At 49.1% G+C, this 20,864-nt stretch overlaps 1 protein-coding gene across 1 annotated transcript in view; it reads right to left on the bottom strand.

Annotated features, from left to right (window-relative positions):
* Positions 1-20,864, bottom strand: part of DAAM1 (dishevelled associated activator of morphogenesis 1) — a 97,050-nt gene that overhangs the window by 57,181 nt on the left and 19,005 nt on the right. Inside the window, exons 7-11 of the mRNA XM_060261510.1 lie at positions 19,350-19,488; positions 17,464-17,522; positions 14,801-14,988; positions 13,721-14,032; positions 9,468-9,575 (exon numbers count right to left, since the gene is read on the bottom strand). Coding sequence (XP_060117493.1) covers positions 9,468-9,575; positions 13,721-14,032; positions 14,801-14,988; positions 17,464-17,522; positions 19,350-19,488 — 806 coding nt within the window. The remainder of the gene's footprint in view (positions 1-9,467; positions 9,576-13,720; positions 14,033-14,800; positions 14,989-17,463; positions 17,523-19,349; positions 19,489-20,864) is intronic.

Below are 20,864 nucleotides of genomic sequence, written 5' to 3'. Positions count from 1 at the left end.
GTGACCGTCCCTATAGGCAACATCCTCTCTCAGTACATTACACAGGACTCGATGCAATTATGAGTTGATTTTTTTTTTTGCGGCTTTCTAATAAGGTTGCACAACCAATACCGTTGCACTGGATTTAATTTTTGCTTTAGTTTTACCTTACGTTTTGGATCCCCAGTGCAGAGGGAGAGACTGAAGGAAGTCCTTAACCGCGCTCTTGAAAGCGCCTGAATTTTGTTGGATCGTGGCCATATTTATTTTTGGAGGGGGGCATCGCTTCAGGCAACTTTTGGAGGAGTGATGGAAACATTTTATGAATGCGCTGACACATCCATTGGACTATTAGCCCATTTGCACTATTAGCCCCTTATAATGGGAGCTGTTATGCCTTTATACGAAGGGCCGAGAACCCTCTTTTAAAGCTGCAGCATAGGGTCACCAGGTTCCCCCCAGCCTCTGGCGAGGGGGGGGGGCTAAGGTAGTTGGATCCAGGCTGGGAAACTCCTGGAGATTTGGGGGGTGGGGGGACAGGGACCTCAGTGGGGTACCAGCCAAAGAGTCCACCCTCCAAAGCAGCCATTTTCTCCAGGGGAACTGAACTCTGTAGTCTGGAGACAAACTAGAATCCTGGGGAATCCCCAGGTCCCACATGGAGGCTGGCATCCTTAGGTATAATGCCAAAGAATCCACCTTCTAAAGCAGTGGTCCCCAACCTTGGCACCAGGGACTGGCCCCAGGGCCATCCCGCCCAGGGCCGGCAGGGTGGGGGCACCTAATTCTGCCTCCCCCACCCCCCAAGGCACCTCCTCCTCTCTGTTTTTACAACATTAATGCTGGGGAAATCACCTTCAGGGCTCTTTAAAGGCTCACACACACACACCGCCGATCCACTGATCGGCAGGGAAACCTCGGTGGCAGCAGCAGCTAGCGACCCACTGAACAAGCCGCAGTGCCCTTTGGAGGGGGGGGGGGAGATAGGAGGGAGCAGACTGCTAACAAAATAATGTCAGTAAAGGCTGCAATACATTCTTAGAATCATAGAGCTGGAAGGGACCTCCAGGTTCATCTAATCCAACCCCCTGAACAATGCAGGAAACTCACAAACACCTCCCCCTAAATTCACAGGATCTTCCTTGCTGTCAGATGGTCATCTAGCCTCTGTTTAAGAACCTCCAAGGAAGGAGAGCCCACCACCTCCCGAGGAAGCCTGTTCCATTGAGGAACTGCTCTAACCGTCAGGAAGTGCTTCCTAACGTTGAGCTGGAAACTCTTGCGATTTAATTCCAACCCATTGGTTCTGGTCCTACCTTCTGGGGCCACAGAAAACAATTCCACACCATCCTCTATACCAGGGGTGGCCAACGGTTCCACTGAGGAACCACTCTAAACTCACAAAAACCTCCCCCTAAATTTACAGGATCCTCATTGCTATCAGATGGCCCTCTAGCCTCTGTTGAAAAAACTCCAAGGAAGGAGAGCCCACCACCTCCCGAGGAAGCCTGTTCCACTGAGGAACTGCTCTAACGATCAGGAAGTGCTTCCTAACGTTGAGCCGGAAACTCTTGAGATTTAATTCCAACCCACTGGTTCTGGTCCTACCTTGTGGGGCAACAGAAAACAATTCCACACCATCCTCTATGCAAGGGGTGACCAACGGTAGCTCTCCAGATGTATTTTGCCTACAGCTCCCATCAGCCCCAGCCACTAGCCATGCTGGCTGGGGCTGATGGGCGTTGTAGGCAAAAAACATCTGGAGAGCTACTGTTGGCCCCCCCTGCTCTATACGACAACCCTTCAAGTACTTGAAGATGGTGATCTTATCGCCTCTCAGCCGCCTCCTCTCCAGGCTAAACATCCCCAGCTCCTTCAACCTTTCTTCACAGGACTTGGTCTCCAGACCCCTCCCCATCTTGCGAGAATCCTGGTAATCATAGTACTGGTACCAGCTTTGCGATGTCTTTTTACAGAGGATTCCAAATGAGGCCACATCATAAAATCTATACAGGGACATTACGCCGGTTGTTTTATTTTCAAATCCCTTTTCTAATCATCTGGACAGCACAGAGTTTTCCTTTTTCACGACTGCACGTATAGCCTTCCTCAGTCATTTAAGAATCCCTCAGCGAAAGAGCATTAGCGTTGGCAAAGAGAGCCTAATACTTCTTTCATTGCGCCAAGACTTGATCGCCCATGCAACAGCAAACGTTCAGATCACAAAGACAACGAAAAAGCGCTCCTTTTCTGGAGCAACGGCCAGGGGTGCGTTCATTCGTAACAAGAGCTGATGCTGCTGGTGTGAGCTTCTTCCAGTTGGGACTGCATGCCTGTAATTATTTCACCTTAAATGATGGGGGGAGTAAAACAATTGACGCAACACTGAGGCTGGTAAATGGAACGCTGCCCAAGGCCGCTGGGAAGCGCTTCTTGCACAAAGCTGCCTTGAAGCGCAGAACTTCTTAGAAGTGTGGCTGCAGGTTCGGCGCAAGGGGTTCTGCCACTCCCGGAAGCCTCCAAAGAGTGTGGCGACCAATTTCGGCTTGAAAGTGGCCAGGTGGCACTAAAACACTGGGCTCATCGGAGGCTTCTAAGGAAGCCTCCAAAGAACGTGGCGTTCATGCAGTGGGGGAAGGGGCAAGGGAAGTAAGGGGGCCCCTGATGGCGCCCCCAGGCGGGGTAGCACTCTAGGCAGATGCCTACCTCGCCTGCTCCCATGCGCCGGCCCTGTGTGGCTGTGCTTTTTGCCCTCAGTGCATAAGAAAGGGAATTGTGGGCTGTGGCTCACTTAAAGGTTCCTGAACAAAGCAGTGGGGAAGTTGCACCTTTAAGACCAGCCAGTTTTTATTTAGAACGTAAGCTTTCGTGTTCTAAATAAAAACAGGTTGGTCCTAAAGGCGCAACGTGACTCCTGCTTTGTTCAACTGCTATTTATTTATTTCGTTTTAAATAAAAATTGGTTGGTCTTAAAGGTGAAACTTGACTCCTGCTTTGTTCAACTGCTCCAGACCAACACGGCTGCCCGCTCGGATCTATCTTAAAGATTCCTGTTGTTAGCTGCCCCGAAGCCCCATTCTATGATGACGAAATTGGATTTATATCCCGCCCTCCACTCCCAATCTCAGAGCAGCTCACAATCTCCTTTCCCTTCCTCCCCCACAACAGACACCCTGTGAAGTAGATGAAGATATTGGATTTATATCCCACCCTCCACTCTGAAGAGTCTCAGAGCGGCTCACAATTTCCTTTACCTTCCTCCCCCACAACAGACACCCTGTGAGGTAGATGAAGATATTGGATTTATATCCCACCCTCCACTCCGAAGAGTCTCAGAGCGGCTCAAAATCATCTTTACCTTCCTCCCCCCCACCCCACCCCACAACAGACACCCTGTGAGGTTGATGAAGATACTGGATTTATATCCCACCCTCCACTCGGAAGAATCTCAGAGCGGCTCACAATCTCCTTTACCTTCCTCCCCCACAACAGACACCCTGTGAGGTAGATGAAGATATTGGATTTATATCCCACCCTCCACTCCGAAGAGTCTCAGAGTGGCTCACAATCTCCTTTACCTTCCTCCCCCACAACAGGCACCCTGTGAGGTAGGTTGAAGATATTGGATTTATATCCCGCCCTCCACTCCGAAGAGTCTCAGAGTGGCTCACAATCTCCTTTACCTTCCTCCCCCACAACAGACGCCCTGTGAGGTAGATGAAGATATTGGATTTATATCCCGCCCTCCACTCTGAAGAGTTTCAGAGCGGCTCACAATCTCCTTTACCTTCCTTCCCCCCCCTACAACAGACACTCTGTGAGGTTGATGAAGATACTGGATTTATATCCCGCCCTCCACTCCGAAGACTCTCAGAGCAGCTCACAATCTCCTTTCCCTTCCTCCCCCACAACAGACACCCTGTGAAGTAGATGAAGATACTGGATTTATATCCCGCCCTCCACTCCGAAGACTCTCAGAGCAGCTCACAATCTCCTTTACCTCCCCCCCCCCCACAACAGACACCCTGTGAGGTTGATGAAGATACTGGATTTATATCCCGCCCTCCACTCCGAAGAGTCTCAGAGCGGCTCACAATCTCCTTTACCTTCCTTCCCCCCCCTACAACAGACACTCTGTGAGGTTGATGAAGATACTGGATTTATATCCCGCCCTCCACTCCGAAGACTCTCAGAGCAGCTCACAATCTCCTTTCCCTTCCTCCCCCACAACAGACACCCTGTGAAGTAGATGAAGATATTGGATTTATATCCCACCCTCCACTCCGAAGAGTCTCAGAGCAGCTCACAATCTCCTTTACCTTCCTCCCCCACAACAGACACCCTGTGAGGTGAGTGGGGCTGAGAGAGTTCTCCCAGAAGCTGTCCTTTCAAGGACAACTCTGCATAGAGCTATGGCTGATCCAAGATCACATTCGCCGCGGCAAGTGGAGGAGTGGGGAATCAAACCCAGTTCTCCCAGATAAGAGTCCACGCACTTAACCACTACACCAAAACTGGCTCTCTAGGGCAGAAGCAGGATAAAAATCCAACACAAGAAATAAAAATAAATCCATCCCTTCCGACTGCAGGGCTCAATGACTCGCAACATCTGACCCGCTGGCCGCGCCGATCCTTGATTCGAGCCAGGAGCAGATTAAACCTGCACCTTCTCAACGAGCTTAACCGTGGGTGTTGCTCCGTCCCCAAACGACTGTCACCTTCCGAGTTGTGAGGGGATTACTCTCGAAAGCTGATTAGGAGAAATCCCCAGCCGCTCCACTTTTCCTGAACGCACCTTCTTGCCTTCCTGTACTCTAATTACTTCCTTACTGTAAAGAAATCTCAATGAAGAGGACCAATTCGAACAGCTGCTTTGGGAGGGTTTTGCTTTTGCTTTTTTTAAAAAAAAAATCTGTCCTTTCCCTTTAACTGAACCAATGTACAGGTAGTGAACTCAACATGCACTGGGGTCATTTTGTAGAAAACGAGGTGCTGGAGCTCACTGGCACAACTCATTTGCATATGCCACACACCCCCTGACATCACCAGAAGGTGTACTGAATTGTGTCTTGTAGGTTTACAAGATTATGCATGGGGTGGAGAAAGTAGAGAAAGAAAGAAGTCCTTTTCTCCCTTTCTCACAATACAAGAACTCGTGGGCATTCGATGAAATTGCTGAGCAGTCGGGTTAGAATGGATAAAAGGAAGTACTTCTTCACCCAAAGGGTGATTAACATGTGGAACTCACTGCCACGGGAGGTGGTGGTGGCTACAAGCATAGCCAGCTTCAAGAGGGGATTGGATAAAAATATGGAGCAGAGGTCTGTGTGTGTGTGTGTGTGTGTGTGTGTGTATATATATATATATATTGGCCACTGTGTGATACAGAGTGTTGGACTGGATGGGCTATTGGCCTGACCCAACATGGCTTCTCTTATGTTCTTATGTGTGACACAGAGTGTTGGACTGGATGGGCCATTGGCCTGACCCAACATGGCTTCTCTTATGTTCTTATGTGACACAGAGTGTTGGACTGGATGGGCCACTGGCCTGATCCAACATGGCTTCTCTTATGTTCTTATGTGACACAGAGTGTTGGACTGGATGGGCTATTGGCCTGAGCCAACATGGCTTCTCTTATGTGTGACACAGAGTGTTGGACTGGATGGGCCATTGGCCTGATCCAACATGGCTTCTCTTATGTTCTTATGTGTGACACAGAGTGTTGGACTGGATGGGCCACTGGCCTGATCCAACATGGCTTCTCTTATGTTCTTATGTGACACAGATTGTTGGACTGGATGGGCTATTGGCCTGACCCAACATGGCTTCTCTTATGTTCTTATGTGTGACACAGAGTGTTGGACTGGATGGGCCATTGGCCTGATCCAACATGGCTTCTCTTATGTTCTTATGTGTGACACAGAGTGTTGGACTGGATGGGCTATTGGCCTGATCCAATATGGCTTCTCTTATGTTCTTATGTATTTGCTCAGCATCTATCTTAAAATGCTTCTTGAACTATAACTGTCATAATAAAACCTGACTCTCATAATACTTTTAAAAGTGCTTTCTCCTACGTGGCCAGTGGCATGATGGATTTCCCTCTGTCTGCTTTATACGTTTCGGTTCTTTTAGAAATAACATTAGAAAGTTTGTCAAATCGTAGAGTTCAGCGAAATTCTCACAGAGGGGTTGAACAATGGAGCCCAGAAGCAAGTATTTTTTTTTTGGGGGGGGGTGTAAGAAAGACCACAATAAAATTTAGAGCTTCTGGAGCACTGCTCCTGTGAGCTTCTGCCCAAAATGAGGCTTGATGTGTGCACAGACATCCGTGTGTGTCTTCACAACAAAATTCAGACGGTGAGGACTCTCCCAGCAGCTGCCCTTGCAAGAACAATTCCTACAAAAGCTATGGCTGACCCAAGGCCATTCCAGCAGCTGCAAGTGGAGGAGTGGGGAATCAAATCTGGTTCTCCCAGATAAAGAGTTCACACACTTCACCACGACACCAAACTGGCTCTCATAGAATAAGTGTCAGATGTTTGACTGACTAGAGAGAACCCCTTTAAGTTCTTCCAGTTCCTCTAGAAGAAATAGCAGCTTTGGAGGTCTGAGTCTGTGATGTACCATAGAATCTAGGAGAAATGTAACTTCTAGAATGACATCATATGCCTGCTGAACTCCCTCTTCTGAGACTAAGTCAAGGGTGTCAAACATGCAGCCCGGGGGCCAAATCAGGCCCCCAGAGGGCTCCTATCAGGCCCCCCAAAACTGGCTGCCATCTGCTTCCTTCTACATAACAGCTTGCTTTGCAAGGCTTGCTCAATCTCATAGGAGCTACAAAGTAAAACCTTTATCTCAGAGCGGCTCACAATATCTTCTTCCCCCACAACAGACACCCTGTGAGGTGGGAGGGGCTGAGAGAGCTCTCCCAGAAGTTGCCCTTTCAAGGACACTCCTGCGAGAACTATGGCTGACCCAAGGCCATTCCAGCAGCTGCAAGTGAAGGAGTGGGAAATCAAATCCGGTTTCCCAGATAAAGAGTCCGTGCGCTTCACCACGACACCAAACTGGCTCTCATAGAATAAGTGTCAGATGTTTGAGAGCCACAGGACATGAACGTCAGATGTTTGAGAGCTGGAAGGAAGGCAGGCAAGCAAACAGATGGGGGAGGGAGAGGTGGAAGGAAAGCAACTTTAATTTCAAATGCATTCTCCGAGTTGCCGGCTGGCTTGGCTGGGGAATTGATTGAAAGAGACAAACGCCTTCTCCAAGCCAGCCAACAAGCCGGTGGGGGCTTTGAGAGCCACACAATATGTGTGGAAGAGCCATATGTAGCTCCCAAGTCACATTTCGGTCACGCCTGGTGTAGGGAGCGCAGTGCATAAGGAGACACTTGGACATTCCAGCAGTTTGCGCTGTTGCTATTAAAGCCAACATTTTGAATCAGGTGCCATTTCAAAGAGGCATGCCTGTCGTAAAAACTGGCAGATGCCGCTCAGGGGCCCTACTCTTTTCCTTAGATGTGTGTGTGTGTGTGTATGTGTCCACGTCTTCTGGCAACCCTTAGTGGGGCTTGGAGTTAAGGGATGTTCAGAGAGGTGGCTTGCTGCCTGCCTCTGCCTTCCAATCCTGGTATTCCAAGAAGGTCTCATGTCCAAGTACTTGCAAGAGTCGACCCAGCTTAGCTTCCAAGATATGACGAGATCGGGCTTGCCTGAGCTATCCAGGTTAGAAAAGGCCCTGCTCTTTTAAAGATGTACATTCTTTCCTCCAGGGCTTTTTTTTTGAGCAGAAAAGCAGAGGAATGCAGTTCCGGCTGGCTTGGTGTCAGAAGGGGTGGCTTAAGAGGAAAATGAGTTCCTGCCGGCTTTTTCGACAAAAAAGCCCTGTCCAAAACAATGGTGACGTCATTGCCTGCCTCAACATCCCGGTCCTGGTATTCCTTACAGGTCTCCCTTCCAAGTACTTGCCAGAGCTTGGAGCAACATCTGACCCGCTGGCCCTGCTTAAGCTTCCGAGAGATGCTTATCTAGGGGCTATTTAGGTCAGGGCAGGCCCTGCTTTTTTAAAGATGTACATTCTTTCCTCTTTCTGGCTTGCTCTCCACCAGCAACATACACTCATCATTACAGTACTGATTGTTGTAAGGACAGAGACTCATTTAAGGGGTGGGTGGGCAGAAATTAACCATTCAGTATATCTAACTTGCATGCAGCCACGCAGGGCTTGTTTTGCAGCAGGAGCTAATTTGCCTATTAGGCCATGCCCCCTGGATGTAGCCAATCCTACAGGAGGCCCTGTAGAAAGAGCCCTGGAAGCTCTTGGCAGATTGGCTACACCAGGGAGGGACGGTGGCTCAGCGGTAAAGCATCTGCTTGGTAAGCAGAAGGTCCCCGGTTCAATCTCCGGCATCTCCAACTAAAAAGAGTCCAGGCAAGTAGGCGTGAAAAACCTCTGCTTGAGACCCTGGAGAGCAGGGGAGGGACGGTGGCTCAGTGGCAGAGCATCTGCTTGGTAAGCAGAAGGTCCCAGGTTCAATCCCCGGCATCTCCAACTAAAAGGGTCCAGGCCAGTAGGCGTGGAAAACCTCAGCTTGAGACTGTGGAGAGCAGGGGAGGGACGGTGGCTCAGTGGTAGAGCATCTGCTTGGTAAGCAGAAGGTCCCAGGTTCAATCCCCGGCATCTCCACTAAAAAGGGTCCAGGCAAGTAGGAGTGAAAAACCTCCGCTTGAGACCCTGGAAAGCAGGGGAGGGACGGTGGCTCAGTGGCAGAGCATCTGCTTGGTAAGCAGAAGGTCCCAGGTTCAATCCCCGGCATCTCCAACTAAAAAGGGTCCATGCAAATGGGCGTGAAAAACCTCCGCTTGAGACCCTGGAGAGCAGGGGAGGGACGGTGGCTCAGTGGCAGAGCATCTGCTTGGTAAGCAGAAGGTCCCAGGTTCAATCCCCGGCATCTCCACTAAAAAGGGTCCAGGCAAGTAGGCGTGAAAAAACCTCAGCTTGAGACCCTGGAGAGCCGCTGCCAGTCTGAGTAGACAATACTGACTTTGATGGACCAAGGGCCTGATTCAGTAGAAGGCAGCTTCATACGTTCAGGGGTGTGTGGCCTAATATGCAAAGGTGTTCCTGCTACAACCCCCCGCCCCCCCGCAGCCACGTCTGTGGTGTTAGTCCGCATCCATCACGTTATCCATCTTCATTATCTGGACATGCACGCCCTCTGAAATGTCCCATCAGGCACACATGCTTGTGCAAAGAGCTTCTCCATCAGTCCGCAAACCACGGTTCAAAACAAGACGACACAGAGACACACCAGGAAGGATTTCAATTGACCACGCCAACAGGACAACTCGCAATAGTGCTACATGCAAACCAACAAACCCCAACGGCAACGGCGATTAAAAAAGATGCATTCCAAAATATCAGGCAACGGAAAGAGTTTGGACCGGAGGCCGTTCTCTTGGTCTCCCCCATGCAATTACCTGCTGCCTTTGGTAAGCCGAGAACGTCCTCTCGAGATCTTCGAGGTCCAGCACCTTGAACACTTTTGCATCGTCGATATCTGTCCACACTGTGCCTTCTAGCTTGTTCTGGGCAGGAGGTGGCGGAGAGAGCCACGAGGAAAAGAGGAGCGGATGGGAGAAACATCATTCGTTTTTATATGCCACATTTTTGTAATATTTAACAGAAGCTTATTGAATTAGTTCATCTATAGGGCGATTAATCAGTTCGTCTAAAGGGTGATTAAGACATGGAATTCACTGCCACAGGAGGTGGCGGCGGCTACAAGCATAGCCAGCTTCAAGAGGGGATTGGATCAACGTATGGAGCAGAGGTCCATCAGTGGCTATTAGCCACAGGGTATTGCTGGAACTCTCTGTCTGGGGCAGTGATACTCTGTATTCTTGGTGCTTGGGGGAGCAATAGTGGGAGGGCTTCTGGTGTCCTGGCCACACTGATAGACCTCCTGATGGTGTCTGGGATTTGGCCACTGTGACACAGAGTTTTGGACTGGATGGGCCATTGGCCTGATCCAACATGGCTTCTCTTATGTTCTTATGTGTGACACAGAGTGTTGGACCGGATGGGCCATTGGCCTGATCTAGCATGGCTTCTCTTCTGTTCTTATGTCTGGGGGCAGTGATGCTCTGTATGATTGGTGCTTGGAGGAGGGGGGACAAAGGGAGAACTTCTGGTGTCCTGCCCCCACTGATGGACTTCCTGATGGTGCCTAGGTTTTTTGGCCCCTGTGTGACACAGAGTGTTGGACTGGATGGGCCATTGGCCTGATCCAACATGGCTTCTCTTATGTTCTTATGTGACGCAGAGTGTTGGACTGGATGGGCTATTGGCCTGATCCAACATGGCTTCTCTTATGTTCTTATGTGACACAGAGTGTTGGACTGGATGGGCCATTGGCCTGATCCAACATGGCTTCTCTTATGTTCTTATGTGACACAGAGTGTTGGACTGGATGGGCCATTGGCCTGATCCAAGATGGATTCTCTTATGTTCTTACGTGACACAGAGTGTTGGACTGGATGGGCCATTGGCCTGATCCAAGATGGATTCTCTTATGTGACACAGAATGTTGGACTGGGTGGGCCACTGGCCTGATCCAACATTTCTCTTATGTTCTTATGTGACACAGAGTGTTGGACGATGGGCCATTGGCCTGATCCAAGATGGATTCTCTTATGTTCTTATGTGACACAGAGTGTTGGACTGGGTGGGCCACTGGCCTGATCCAACATTTCTCTTATGTTCTTATGTGACACAGAGTGTTGGACTGGATGGGCTATTGGCCTGATCTACCATGGCTTCTCTTATGTTCTTATGTGACACAGAGTGTTGGACTGGATGGGCCATTGGCCTGATCCAACAAGGCTTCTCTTATGTTCTTATGTGACACAGAGTGTTGGACTGGATGGGCTATTGGCCTGATCTACCATGGCTTCTCTTATGTTTTTATGTGACACAGAGTGTTGGACTGGATGGGCCATTGGCCTGATCCAACATGGCTTCTCTTATGTTCTTATGTGACACAGAGTGTTGGACTGGATGGGCTATTGGCCTGATTCACCATGGCTTCTCTTATGTTCTTATGTGACACAGAGTGTTGGACTGGATGGGCCATTGGCCTGATCCACCATGGCTTCGCTTATGTTCTTATGTGACACAGAGTTTTGGACTGGATGGGCTATTGGTCTGATCCAACATGGCTTCTTTTATGTTCTTATGTGACACAGAGTGTTGGACTGGATGGGCCACTGGCCTGATCCAACATGGCTTCTCTTATGTTCTTATGTGACACAGAGTGTTGGACTGGATGGTCCATTGGCCTGATCCAACATGGCTTTTCTTATGTTTTTAGGACTGGCTTTCTGCCCTCTCGAATACATAATCAACCTCCCAGGAAGGTAGGGTTGCCAGATCCATGTTGGGAAACTCCTGGAAGATTTGAGAATGGAGCTTTGGGAGGACAGAGACCTCAGCGGGGGGGACAATGCCACAGAATCCACCTTCCACAGCCTCCATTTTCTCCAGGGGAACTGATCTCTGAAGTCTAGAGATAAGCTGTAATTCCAGGGGATCCCCAGGTCCCACCCTACACCAAGTAGGGATGACCCTACACAGGTCATCCAATTTTTTTAAAAAAGTGTACATTTTTCTTTTCTAGAAAAAAATATCGGAAAGCAAGGCTTTTTTTCTAGCAGGAACTCCTTTGCCTATTAGGTCACACCCCTCTGATGTAGCCAATCCTCCCAGAGCTTACAGGGCTCTTAGCACAGAATTGGCTACATCGGAAGGGGGGGGTGTAGCCTAATAGGCAAATGAGCTCCTGCTACCAAAAAAGGCCTGATAATAACAGTAATAAATCGCTGTAATTACTTAATAAAAACACATCATTAAAACAATAAAATCAACCAGCAATTTCAACAAGCAGCAGCTCTGGCACAATAAAACATAAGAACATAAGAGAAGCTATGTTGGATTAGGCCAATAGCCCATCCAGTCCAACACTCTGTGTCACACAGTGGCCAATATCAATACACACACACACACTGTGGCTAACAGCCACTGATGGACCTCTGCTCCATATTTTTATCTAACCCCCTCTTGAAGCTGGCTATGCTTGTAGCTGCCACCGCCTCCTGTGGCAGTGAATTCCACATGTTAATCACCCTTTGGGTGAAGAAGTACCTCCTTTTTATCCGTTCTAAGCCAACTCCTCAGCAATTTCATTGAATGCCCACGAGTTCTTGTATTGTGAGAAAGGGAGAAGAGGACTTCTTTCTCTACTTTCTCCATCCCATTCATGTAAACCTCTATCATGTCACCCCGCAGTCGACGTTTCTCCAAGCTAAAGAGACCCAAGCGTTTTAACCTATCTTCATAGGGAAAGTGTTCGATGCTACAACAGATCGATGCTACAGCAATAGGCCCAGCAAGAGGTGGAATGACACGACAAGGGAGGCCGAGTTAGATGTATTATGGACGTCCACTGCCTCACCTGAAGGCCTGGCGGAACAGTTCTGTTTTACAGGCCCGACGAAAAGATAGTAACTCAGGTAGGACCCAGATCTAGTAAATCAGGTAGTAACTCGGGTTACATGGGGGTGGATAGCCTAATATGCAAAGAAGTTCCTGCTACAAAAAAAGCCCTGTCAAAACGTAAATGACACTGACATATGCATTTAGGAAGGGACCAGTGGCAGAGCATCTGCTTGGCACGCAGAAGGTCCCAGGTTCAATCCCTGGCATCTCCACTTGAAAGCAGCAAGCAGTAGATGAAGCAAAAGACTTCAGTGTGAGACCCCGAGACTGCTGGTCTGAGTAGACAACTTTGATGGCCCAAGGGACTGATTCAGTATAAGGCAGCTTCAGGTGGTCACCCCAGTGGAAGGCCCCAGGTTCAATCCCTGACATACCTAGTTAAAAGGACCATGTAGCTTGCAATAGGAAGAAGAAGATGATGATATTGGATTTTATATCCTGCCCTATACTCCGAATCTCAGAGTGGTCACAATCTCCTCTACCTTCCCGCCACCCCCCCCCCCCCCCGCCACAACAGATGCCCTGTGAGATGGGTGGAGCTGAGAGACCTCTGACAGAAGCTGCCCTTTCAAGGACAGCTTTGCGAGAGCTATGGCTGACCCAAGATCATTCCAGCAGCTGCAAGTGGAGGAGTGGGGAATCAAATTTAGGTTCAATCCCTGACATATCTAGTTAAAAGGACCATGTAGCTTGCAACAGGAAGAAGAAGATGACGATACTGGATTTATATCCTGTCCTATACTCCGAATCTCAGAGCGGTCACAATCTCCTCTACCTTCCCCCCACCAAGCCACAACAGACACCCTGTGAGATGGGTGGGGCTGAGAGAGCTCTGACAGAAGCTGCCCTTTCAAGGACAACTCTGCGAGAGCTATGGCTGATCCAAGGCCATTCTAGCAGCTGCAAGTGGAGGAGTGGGGAATCCAGCCTGGTTCTCCCAGATAAGAGTCCGCACACTTAAACACTTCACCAAACTGGCTCTCTCTGCCTAAGACCCTGGAGAGTAGCTGCCAATCTGAGCAGACCACACTGACCTTGATGGCTCTCAAGGAGCTTCATGTGCGTTCAAGTTTCTGTGTGCGTCCCGAATAGTAAAACCCCAGTTCTACCGAGCAGCAGAGCACTGCCGACTCAGTAGCCTACAAGACAAGAAGGTAGATGAGAAGGGATTCCTTACCTCCGGCAGCTTAGACCAGTTGAAGGACTTGAGAGCGTTGGCGGGCTGCGGGATGTTTTTCCTTTTCAGCGCCGATCCCAGAGGTGCTCCTGGAGGGGGAGTGATGCCCCCTAGAGGAGGGGGTCCCGGAGGAGGGGGCGGACCGCCGGGAGGAGGGGGAGGAGGAGGAGGCGGCGGCGGGAGGAGTCCACCAGGCGGGGGTGGGGGTGGAGGAACCGGGAGGAGAGATCCCAAAGACGAGGTCGGTAAAGGCCCCCCGGGGGCACCAGGGGGTAGAGGTGGCCCCCCTGGTACCGATGCGCATATTGCTCTCTGAAAGAAAAAAAGGACATACTGTTACAGTGTGAGCCACAGGCAAGATGAAAGCATCAGATCAAACTATTCACTTTAGACAGATTCAGGGGTGGAATTCTAGCAGGAGCTCCTTTTGCATATTAGGCCACACCCCCCCTGATGTAGCCAATCCTCCGAGAGCTCACAAGGCTCTTTTTTGTAAGCTCTCGGACGATTGGCTACATTGGGAGGGGGTGCGGCCTTATATGCAAAGGAGCTGCTGCTAGAATTCCACCCCTGGACAGATTAATGGAGGACAGGTTTATCAGTGACTTCTACCTGATGCCTTTAGGCAATTCCCCCTGTCCAAAATTCCCCCTGACTTCATTGGCTCAAGTCAGGAGTGGCCAAAGTTGCTTAACATAAGAGCCACATAAAATATACATCCGATGTTTAAAAGCTACAAGGGAGGGAGGGGAGGAGAGAGGAAGGGAGGGAGGGGGGAAGAAAGGAAGGAAGGGAGGGAGGGAGAGAGGGAAGGGAGGGAGGGATAGATGGGGAGAGGAGAGGTGGAAAGAAAGCAACTTTAATTTTAAATGCATTCTCCAAGCTGCTGGCAGGCTTGAAGAAGCGATTTAAAGAGAGAAATGTCTTCTCCAAGCCCGCCGACGGGACAGTGAGGGCTTTAAGAGCCACACAATATGAGCCACAGTTTGGCCATCCTTGGTTCAAGACAACTATAAGACTACAGGCAATGGGGAAATCTTCACATAGTGCCCACGAAAGAGGAGAACTGTCCAGCCCCACCCTGCTGAGTTCGTGGATCTGCACCGTGAGGTCCACCACTTGCTGCTTGACTTGCTTATGCTCTGCCAACTCTTTCTCCAGTTTCTCTTTCATCTTGTTCAAGGTCTGCATCATCTCCTCTTTCTCCTGGGTCTTGGCATCGCACTCGCGCTCTTTCTTTTCCAGCTTCTGTTGGAGCTCATGATGTTCTTTTTTTAAAGAAGAAGAATAAGAAGAAAACCCTTGTCAGAAATGGACAGGAATGGAGATCTCTCGTTTCTACTCATATCTGATGAAGGAACTCTTGAAAGCTTATTATACCCTGAAAAATCCATTTATTGGTCTCTAAGGGGCCCCGTGGCGCAGAGCGTTAAAGTTGCAGCACTGCAGTCCTAAGCTCTGCTCACGACCTGAGTTCAATCCTGGCAGAAGCTGGGTTTGCAGGTAGCCAGCTCAAGGTTGAATCAGGCTTAGCCTTCCATCCTTCCGAGGTCAGTAAAATGAGAAGCCATGCTGGATCAGGCCAATGGCCCATCCAGTCCAACACTCTGTGTCACATAAGAACATAAGAGAAGCCATGTTGGATCAGGCCAATGGCCCATCCAGTCCAACACTCTGTGTCACATAAGAACATAAGAGAAGCCATGTTGGATCAGGCCAATGGCCCATCCAGTCCAACACTCTGTGTCACACATAAGAACATAAGAGAAGCCATGTTGGATCAGGCCAGTGGCCCATCCAGTCCAACACTCTGTGTCACACATAAGAACATAAGAGAAGCCATGTTGGATCAGGCCAGTGGCCCATCCAGTCCTACACTCTGTGTCACACATAAGAACATAAGAGAAGCCATGTTGGATCAGGCCAATGGCCCATCCAGTCCAACACTCTGTGTCACACAGTATCAAAAAAACAACAACCTCCATCAGGAGGTTCACAAGTAACTGTTGTAACTGTTGTAACTGATGTTTGATAGTATGTAATTGGGACGACAGAATTTATAGCACCTATTTTTATCTATTTTAATCTATTTATGTAACTGTATTATATTTAAAATGTTGCTTATTTGTTTTAATTGAATCATGACGTGTCATGTCTGTAAGCCGCCCTGAGCCCGCCTTCTGGTGGGGGAGGGCGGGATATAAGAATAAAATTTGATTTGATTTGATTTGATTTGAAGTGGGGCTAGAAGCCCTTCCACTTTGCACCCCCTTCAAGCACCAAGAATGCAGAGCATCACTGCCACAGACAGTTCCAATGATATGCTGTGGCTAATAGCCACTGATGGACCTCTGCTCCCTATTTTTATCCAAACCCCTGCTAGCCCTGCTCAAATCTAATTGGTTTATGAAATGCAAGCTCTCCCCTTCTCGGGGAATACTAAGGAAGGCTACACTGCACACTCACACAGAGAGTTCTGAATTGTGGACGGTTTACAAGTCACCCCAACGTCTCCCTCCTTCCTCAGACCAAATTCAGACTCCACCCGGCCCATTTAGAACCTTCAGAGGGGAGACCCACGGCTGGATCCCTGAGCTGCTTTCAGCCCACACAGTCGATGCCTCCCGCCTCTGTGATCCAACTACTGTCACATCCCTGGTTCATCTACCTCATACTGACTGATACCAGCAAGATCTCAGGTAAAGGCCTACTACCAGGAAGAAGAAGAAGACAATGATGAAGAAAAAGGAGGAGGAGGAGGAGGAAAGTTAGATTTATACCCTGCTCTTCGCTCAGAGTCTCAGAGCAGTTTACAATCTCCTTCCCACAACAGACACCCTGTGAGGAAGGTGGGGCTTAGAAAGCTTTGAGAGAACTGGGACTGGATCAAGGTAACCCAGCTGGCTGCATGTGGAGGAGGAAAAAGAAGAAGAAGAAGATGATGATCTTGGATTTCTATCCTACCCTCCACTCTGAATCTCAGAGCGGCTTACAATCCCCCCCACAACAGACAACCTGTGAGGTGGGTGGGGCTGAGAGGTCTCCCAGCAGCTGCCCTTCCAAGGACAGTCTCTCAGAGCGGCCTACAATCTCCTTTCCCTTCCTCCCCCACAAAAGACATCCTGTGAGGTGGGTGGGGCTGAGAGGGCTCTCATAGCAGCTGCCCTTTCAAGGACAGAGTCTCAGAGCGGCCTACAATCTCCTTTCCCTTCCTCCCCCACAACAGACACCCTGTGAGGTGGGTGGGGCTTGTTAGGGCTCTCACAGCAGCTGCCCTTGCAAGGACAACTCCTACGAGAGCTATGGCTGACCCAAGGCCATTCCAGCAGCTGCAAGTGGAGGAGTGGGGAATCCAACCTGGTTCCCCCAGATAAGACTATGCACACTTAACCACTACACCAAACAGGAGTGGGGAATCAAACCCGGTTGTCCAGATTAGAGTCCACCGCTCTTAACCACTAAACTGGCTCTCCAAGACCCCTTTCACTCTGTCATCACAAGGAAGCAAAACGCCTCCCCAGTCGTTGGCCCCGTGTGGCGCTTCTCCCACCTGCCGTGCTTTAGGAAGACCAGGTTGCTATTGTTTCAGAGGGCAGCTGTATTGGTCTGCAGTAGAACCGTTAGATTCAAGCCCAGTAGCAGCTTAGAGACCATCAAAAGTGACAGTGCACAGGCTTCTGAGTCAAAGAGCCCTTTGCCCAACATATATATATGTTATATTTATTTTTGCACGCATCGTTCACCTTTTCGCATTTTTTCTGCTTGCTCCTTCCATTGTTTAACTTCGTTTTCATTCACCAACCTGCAAAAAAAGGAAAAAAAGTGCGCGATTTCTCTGGAAACCTCCAAAAGCGCCGCACGCATAGCAAGCACCAGACCTAGGGTTAAGTAAAACCTGCAAGACTGCTTTTGGGTTTTGTTTATTTAAAATATTTATTAGCCGCTTTTTCTTCCTTGCAGAACTCGAGGCGGCTTACGCAGATAAAAACGCATCAAAATAGAATACCTTAAAAACATAAAACCCAAAATTTAAAATCACTCTTCTTTCTTGACCTCCCGCCAACACGTTCTATACAGTGGTCTAGTTTTCTTTTCGCTGTCTTGAAAGGTGTTTCATGAATTCGGGCTCCGGAACAGAACAGCTAGATTCGAGTCCAGAGCCACCTAAGAGACCACAACAAGATTTTCAAGGTATAAGTTTCTGAGAGGCAAGGTTTCCTTATCTGACAAAGGGAAGAAGAAGAGGGGATTGGATTTATACTTCACTTGGAGACTTCTCTTGGGAGTCTCAGAGCAGCTTACAGTCTCCTTTCCCTTCCCTTCCCCACAACACCCCGTGAGGTAGGTGGAGTTGAGAGAGCTATGACAGAAACGGCACTTGAGAGAACAGCTCTGCAAGAACTGGTGACTGACCCAAGGTCATTCAGCAGGTGCAGGGGGAGGAGTGGGAAATCAAGCCCGGTTCGTCCAGGTAAGAGTCCGTGCACTTAACCACTACACCAAACTGGCTCTCTAGGGAGTTTTGACGCTTGAAACTTCATATTCCAAAAACCTTATTGGTCTCTTAGATGCAACTGGACTCCAATCTAACTAAACATTTGGTTATAACCAATGTTCCCTCTAAGCTGGAGCATTGTGAGCAAAATTCTACTTTGTGAGCTATTGGCATTAAACCTGTGAGTTACTGGCATTAAAGCTGTGAGCTACTGCATAAATCAGTTTGCTCTAGGGGTATTTTTCCTGAGCTGAGACAAAAATGTGTGAGCTGGAGGCTAAAAAACTGTGAGCTAGCTCACACTAACTCAGCTTAGAGGGAACACTGGTTATAACACCTCATATCTGCAGACCTAAGTATTCACTACTATCATAGTCAGTTGGACGATAGCTGCTACTGGTAGTACATGTTACTACCAATGAGAACAAAGAAGAATCAATTAATTGATGCGGATGCCCTGTTCACAAAACACACAGACATCCTTGCTGCCCTCCCACTGTTCCACAGGGAGACACAGAATTCAGACTGCAGTTTTTTTTTTTTTCTTGTGACAAACAATGATTTTAAATCTGCATGAACAGCAGGCCTCAGATTCAGCAGGAGCTCACAGGAGCACAGCTCCTGAACCTTTCTGCGGGTTCCCTCTCTTCCTCCCCACTTACCTACCTTGTCCACTGAATAGTAGGTGCAGCTGCATAACAACCCCTGGATTAGGAGAGCGGGCAACCAGCCAGCCACCAGGGGCTTTGCCACACCCCCAGCAGCCCTCATAAACCCTGGAGAAGACCATGCCACCCTTTCTCCACTTCTTACGTGATCCTGGATGGTGAGTGGCTTGCTGGCCTTTTGACTGGCGGGGGGAGCAGCCCAGGTGAGCCCCAGGAGAGCGAGGCCTGCTTCGGCTGGTTGGATCTCTAGTCAGCCCAAGCACGCCTCGCTCGCCCGGGGCTCTCCTTTCTTGCATTGGGTTGCTTTTGGCTGGGGGGGGGGGCAGCTGCATATGCTAATGAGCTGTGCTGATGAGCTCCGCCTCCTATTTTTCTACAAAACGACCCCTGATGAGCAGTCATACGTGAATATGGAAAGTTTTCAAGTTTTGCATTCGGTTCGAGGAACCAGGGAAAGAGCTCTTACATTCGGACGACATTTTTGATGTTGAAGTTTTCCAGGGGTGTCGAATCCGGGTCCTGCCCCTTGTCGTTCTGAATCACGATCTGTTGAATAATACGGTCCAGCAGCAGCCAATAATGGACAGTGTTGCCATTTCTCTTATCTAAAACGAGGAAATGAAGAAGAAGAACATATTGGATTTATATTCTGCCCTGGATTTATATCCTCCACATTTATATCCTGAGAGCCAGTTTGGTGTAGTGGTGAAGTGCGCGGACTCTTATTTGGGAGAACCAGGTTTGATTCCCCCACTCCTCCACTTGCAGTTGCTGGAATGGCCTTGGGTCAGCCATAGCTTTCGTAGGAGTTGTCCTTGAAAAGGCAGCTGGTGTGAGAGCTCTCTCAGTCCCACCCACCTCACAGGGTGTCTGTTGTGGTGGTGGGGGGAAGGTAAAGGAGATTGTGACCACTCTGAGATTCAGAGTATAGGGCGGGATATAAATCCAATATCATCATCATCTTATTATTATTAATCTTCTATACCCTGAATCTCAGAGCATCTCACAATCTTCTTTACCTTCCACTCCCCCACAACAGACACCCTGTGAGGTGGGTGGGGGCTGAGAGAGCTCTCCCAGAAGCTGCCCTGTACTGAGTACCAATAAAGTAGTCTGTGATCTACCAATGCATCGGACCCAGTATATTTCCTGCCCTTTCAAGGACAACCTCTGCCAGAGCTATGGCTGACCCGAGGCCATTCCAGCAGGTGCAAGTGGAGGAGTGGGGAATCAAACCCGGTTCTACCAGATAAGAGCCTGCACCCTTAACCACTACATCAAACGAGGAGAGGAACGGGGGAAAAGCGACATGAACTGGATGATCTTCCGCATCATCAAATCGAGAAACTGACAGGGGCGAGCCGACACTTCCATGAAGAAAAAAAGAGAGAAATGCTCAGCAGCGAGATCTTTTTAGGAAGATGGGATAATCAGATTTCAAACCACTAAGGATGAAACAGACAATAAAACGCGAGGCATAATGAAAAATTATGTGTAATTTCAGCGCTCTGAACTCCCGGTGCTCCAGACAGAAAAAGCTACCCAGTGAGATGATAGGAATGATGCTTTTCCTAGGAGTGGAAGTGGGCGTTCATTGTGAGTTAAAAAGAAAAAAAGGAGCAAAACCAAGAAAGCATTCTGTCCCTGGAAATGCGATTGCTCTTTATATGTAACAAACTTCATATGTTAGTCAGATTCCCCATACAGGTCCAATGCAAAAGCAAATGGTTTTAAAAGAAGACAATATAGAAGACGACGACTGCAGATTTATACCCCACCCTTCTCTATGAATCAGAGCCTCAGAGTGGCTTACAAACTCCTGTATCTCCTTCCCCCACAACAGACACCCTGTGAGGTGGGTGGGGCTGGAGAGGGCTCTCCCAGCAGCTGCCCTTTCAAGGACAACCTCTGCCAGAGCTATGGCTGACCCAAGGCCATTCCAGCAGCTGCAAGTGGAGGAGTGGGGAATCAAACCCGGTTC

This window comes from Heteronotia binoei, chromosome 21 (assembly GCF_032191835.1).
Source record: "Heteronotia binoei isolate CCM8104 ecotype False Entrance Well chromosome 21, APGP_CSIRO_Hbin_v1, whole genome shotgun sequence".
Taxonomy (NCBI): domain Eukaryota; kingdom Metazoa; phylum Chordata; class Lepidosauria; order Squamata; family Gekkonidae; genus Heteronotia; species Heteronotia binoei.
Note: the sequence above shows the minus strand (reverse complement) of the source record. Positions and strands in the feature narration are given on the sequence as shown.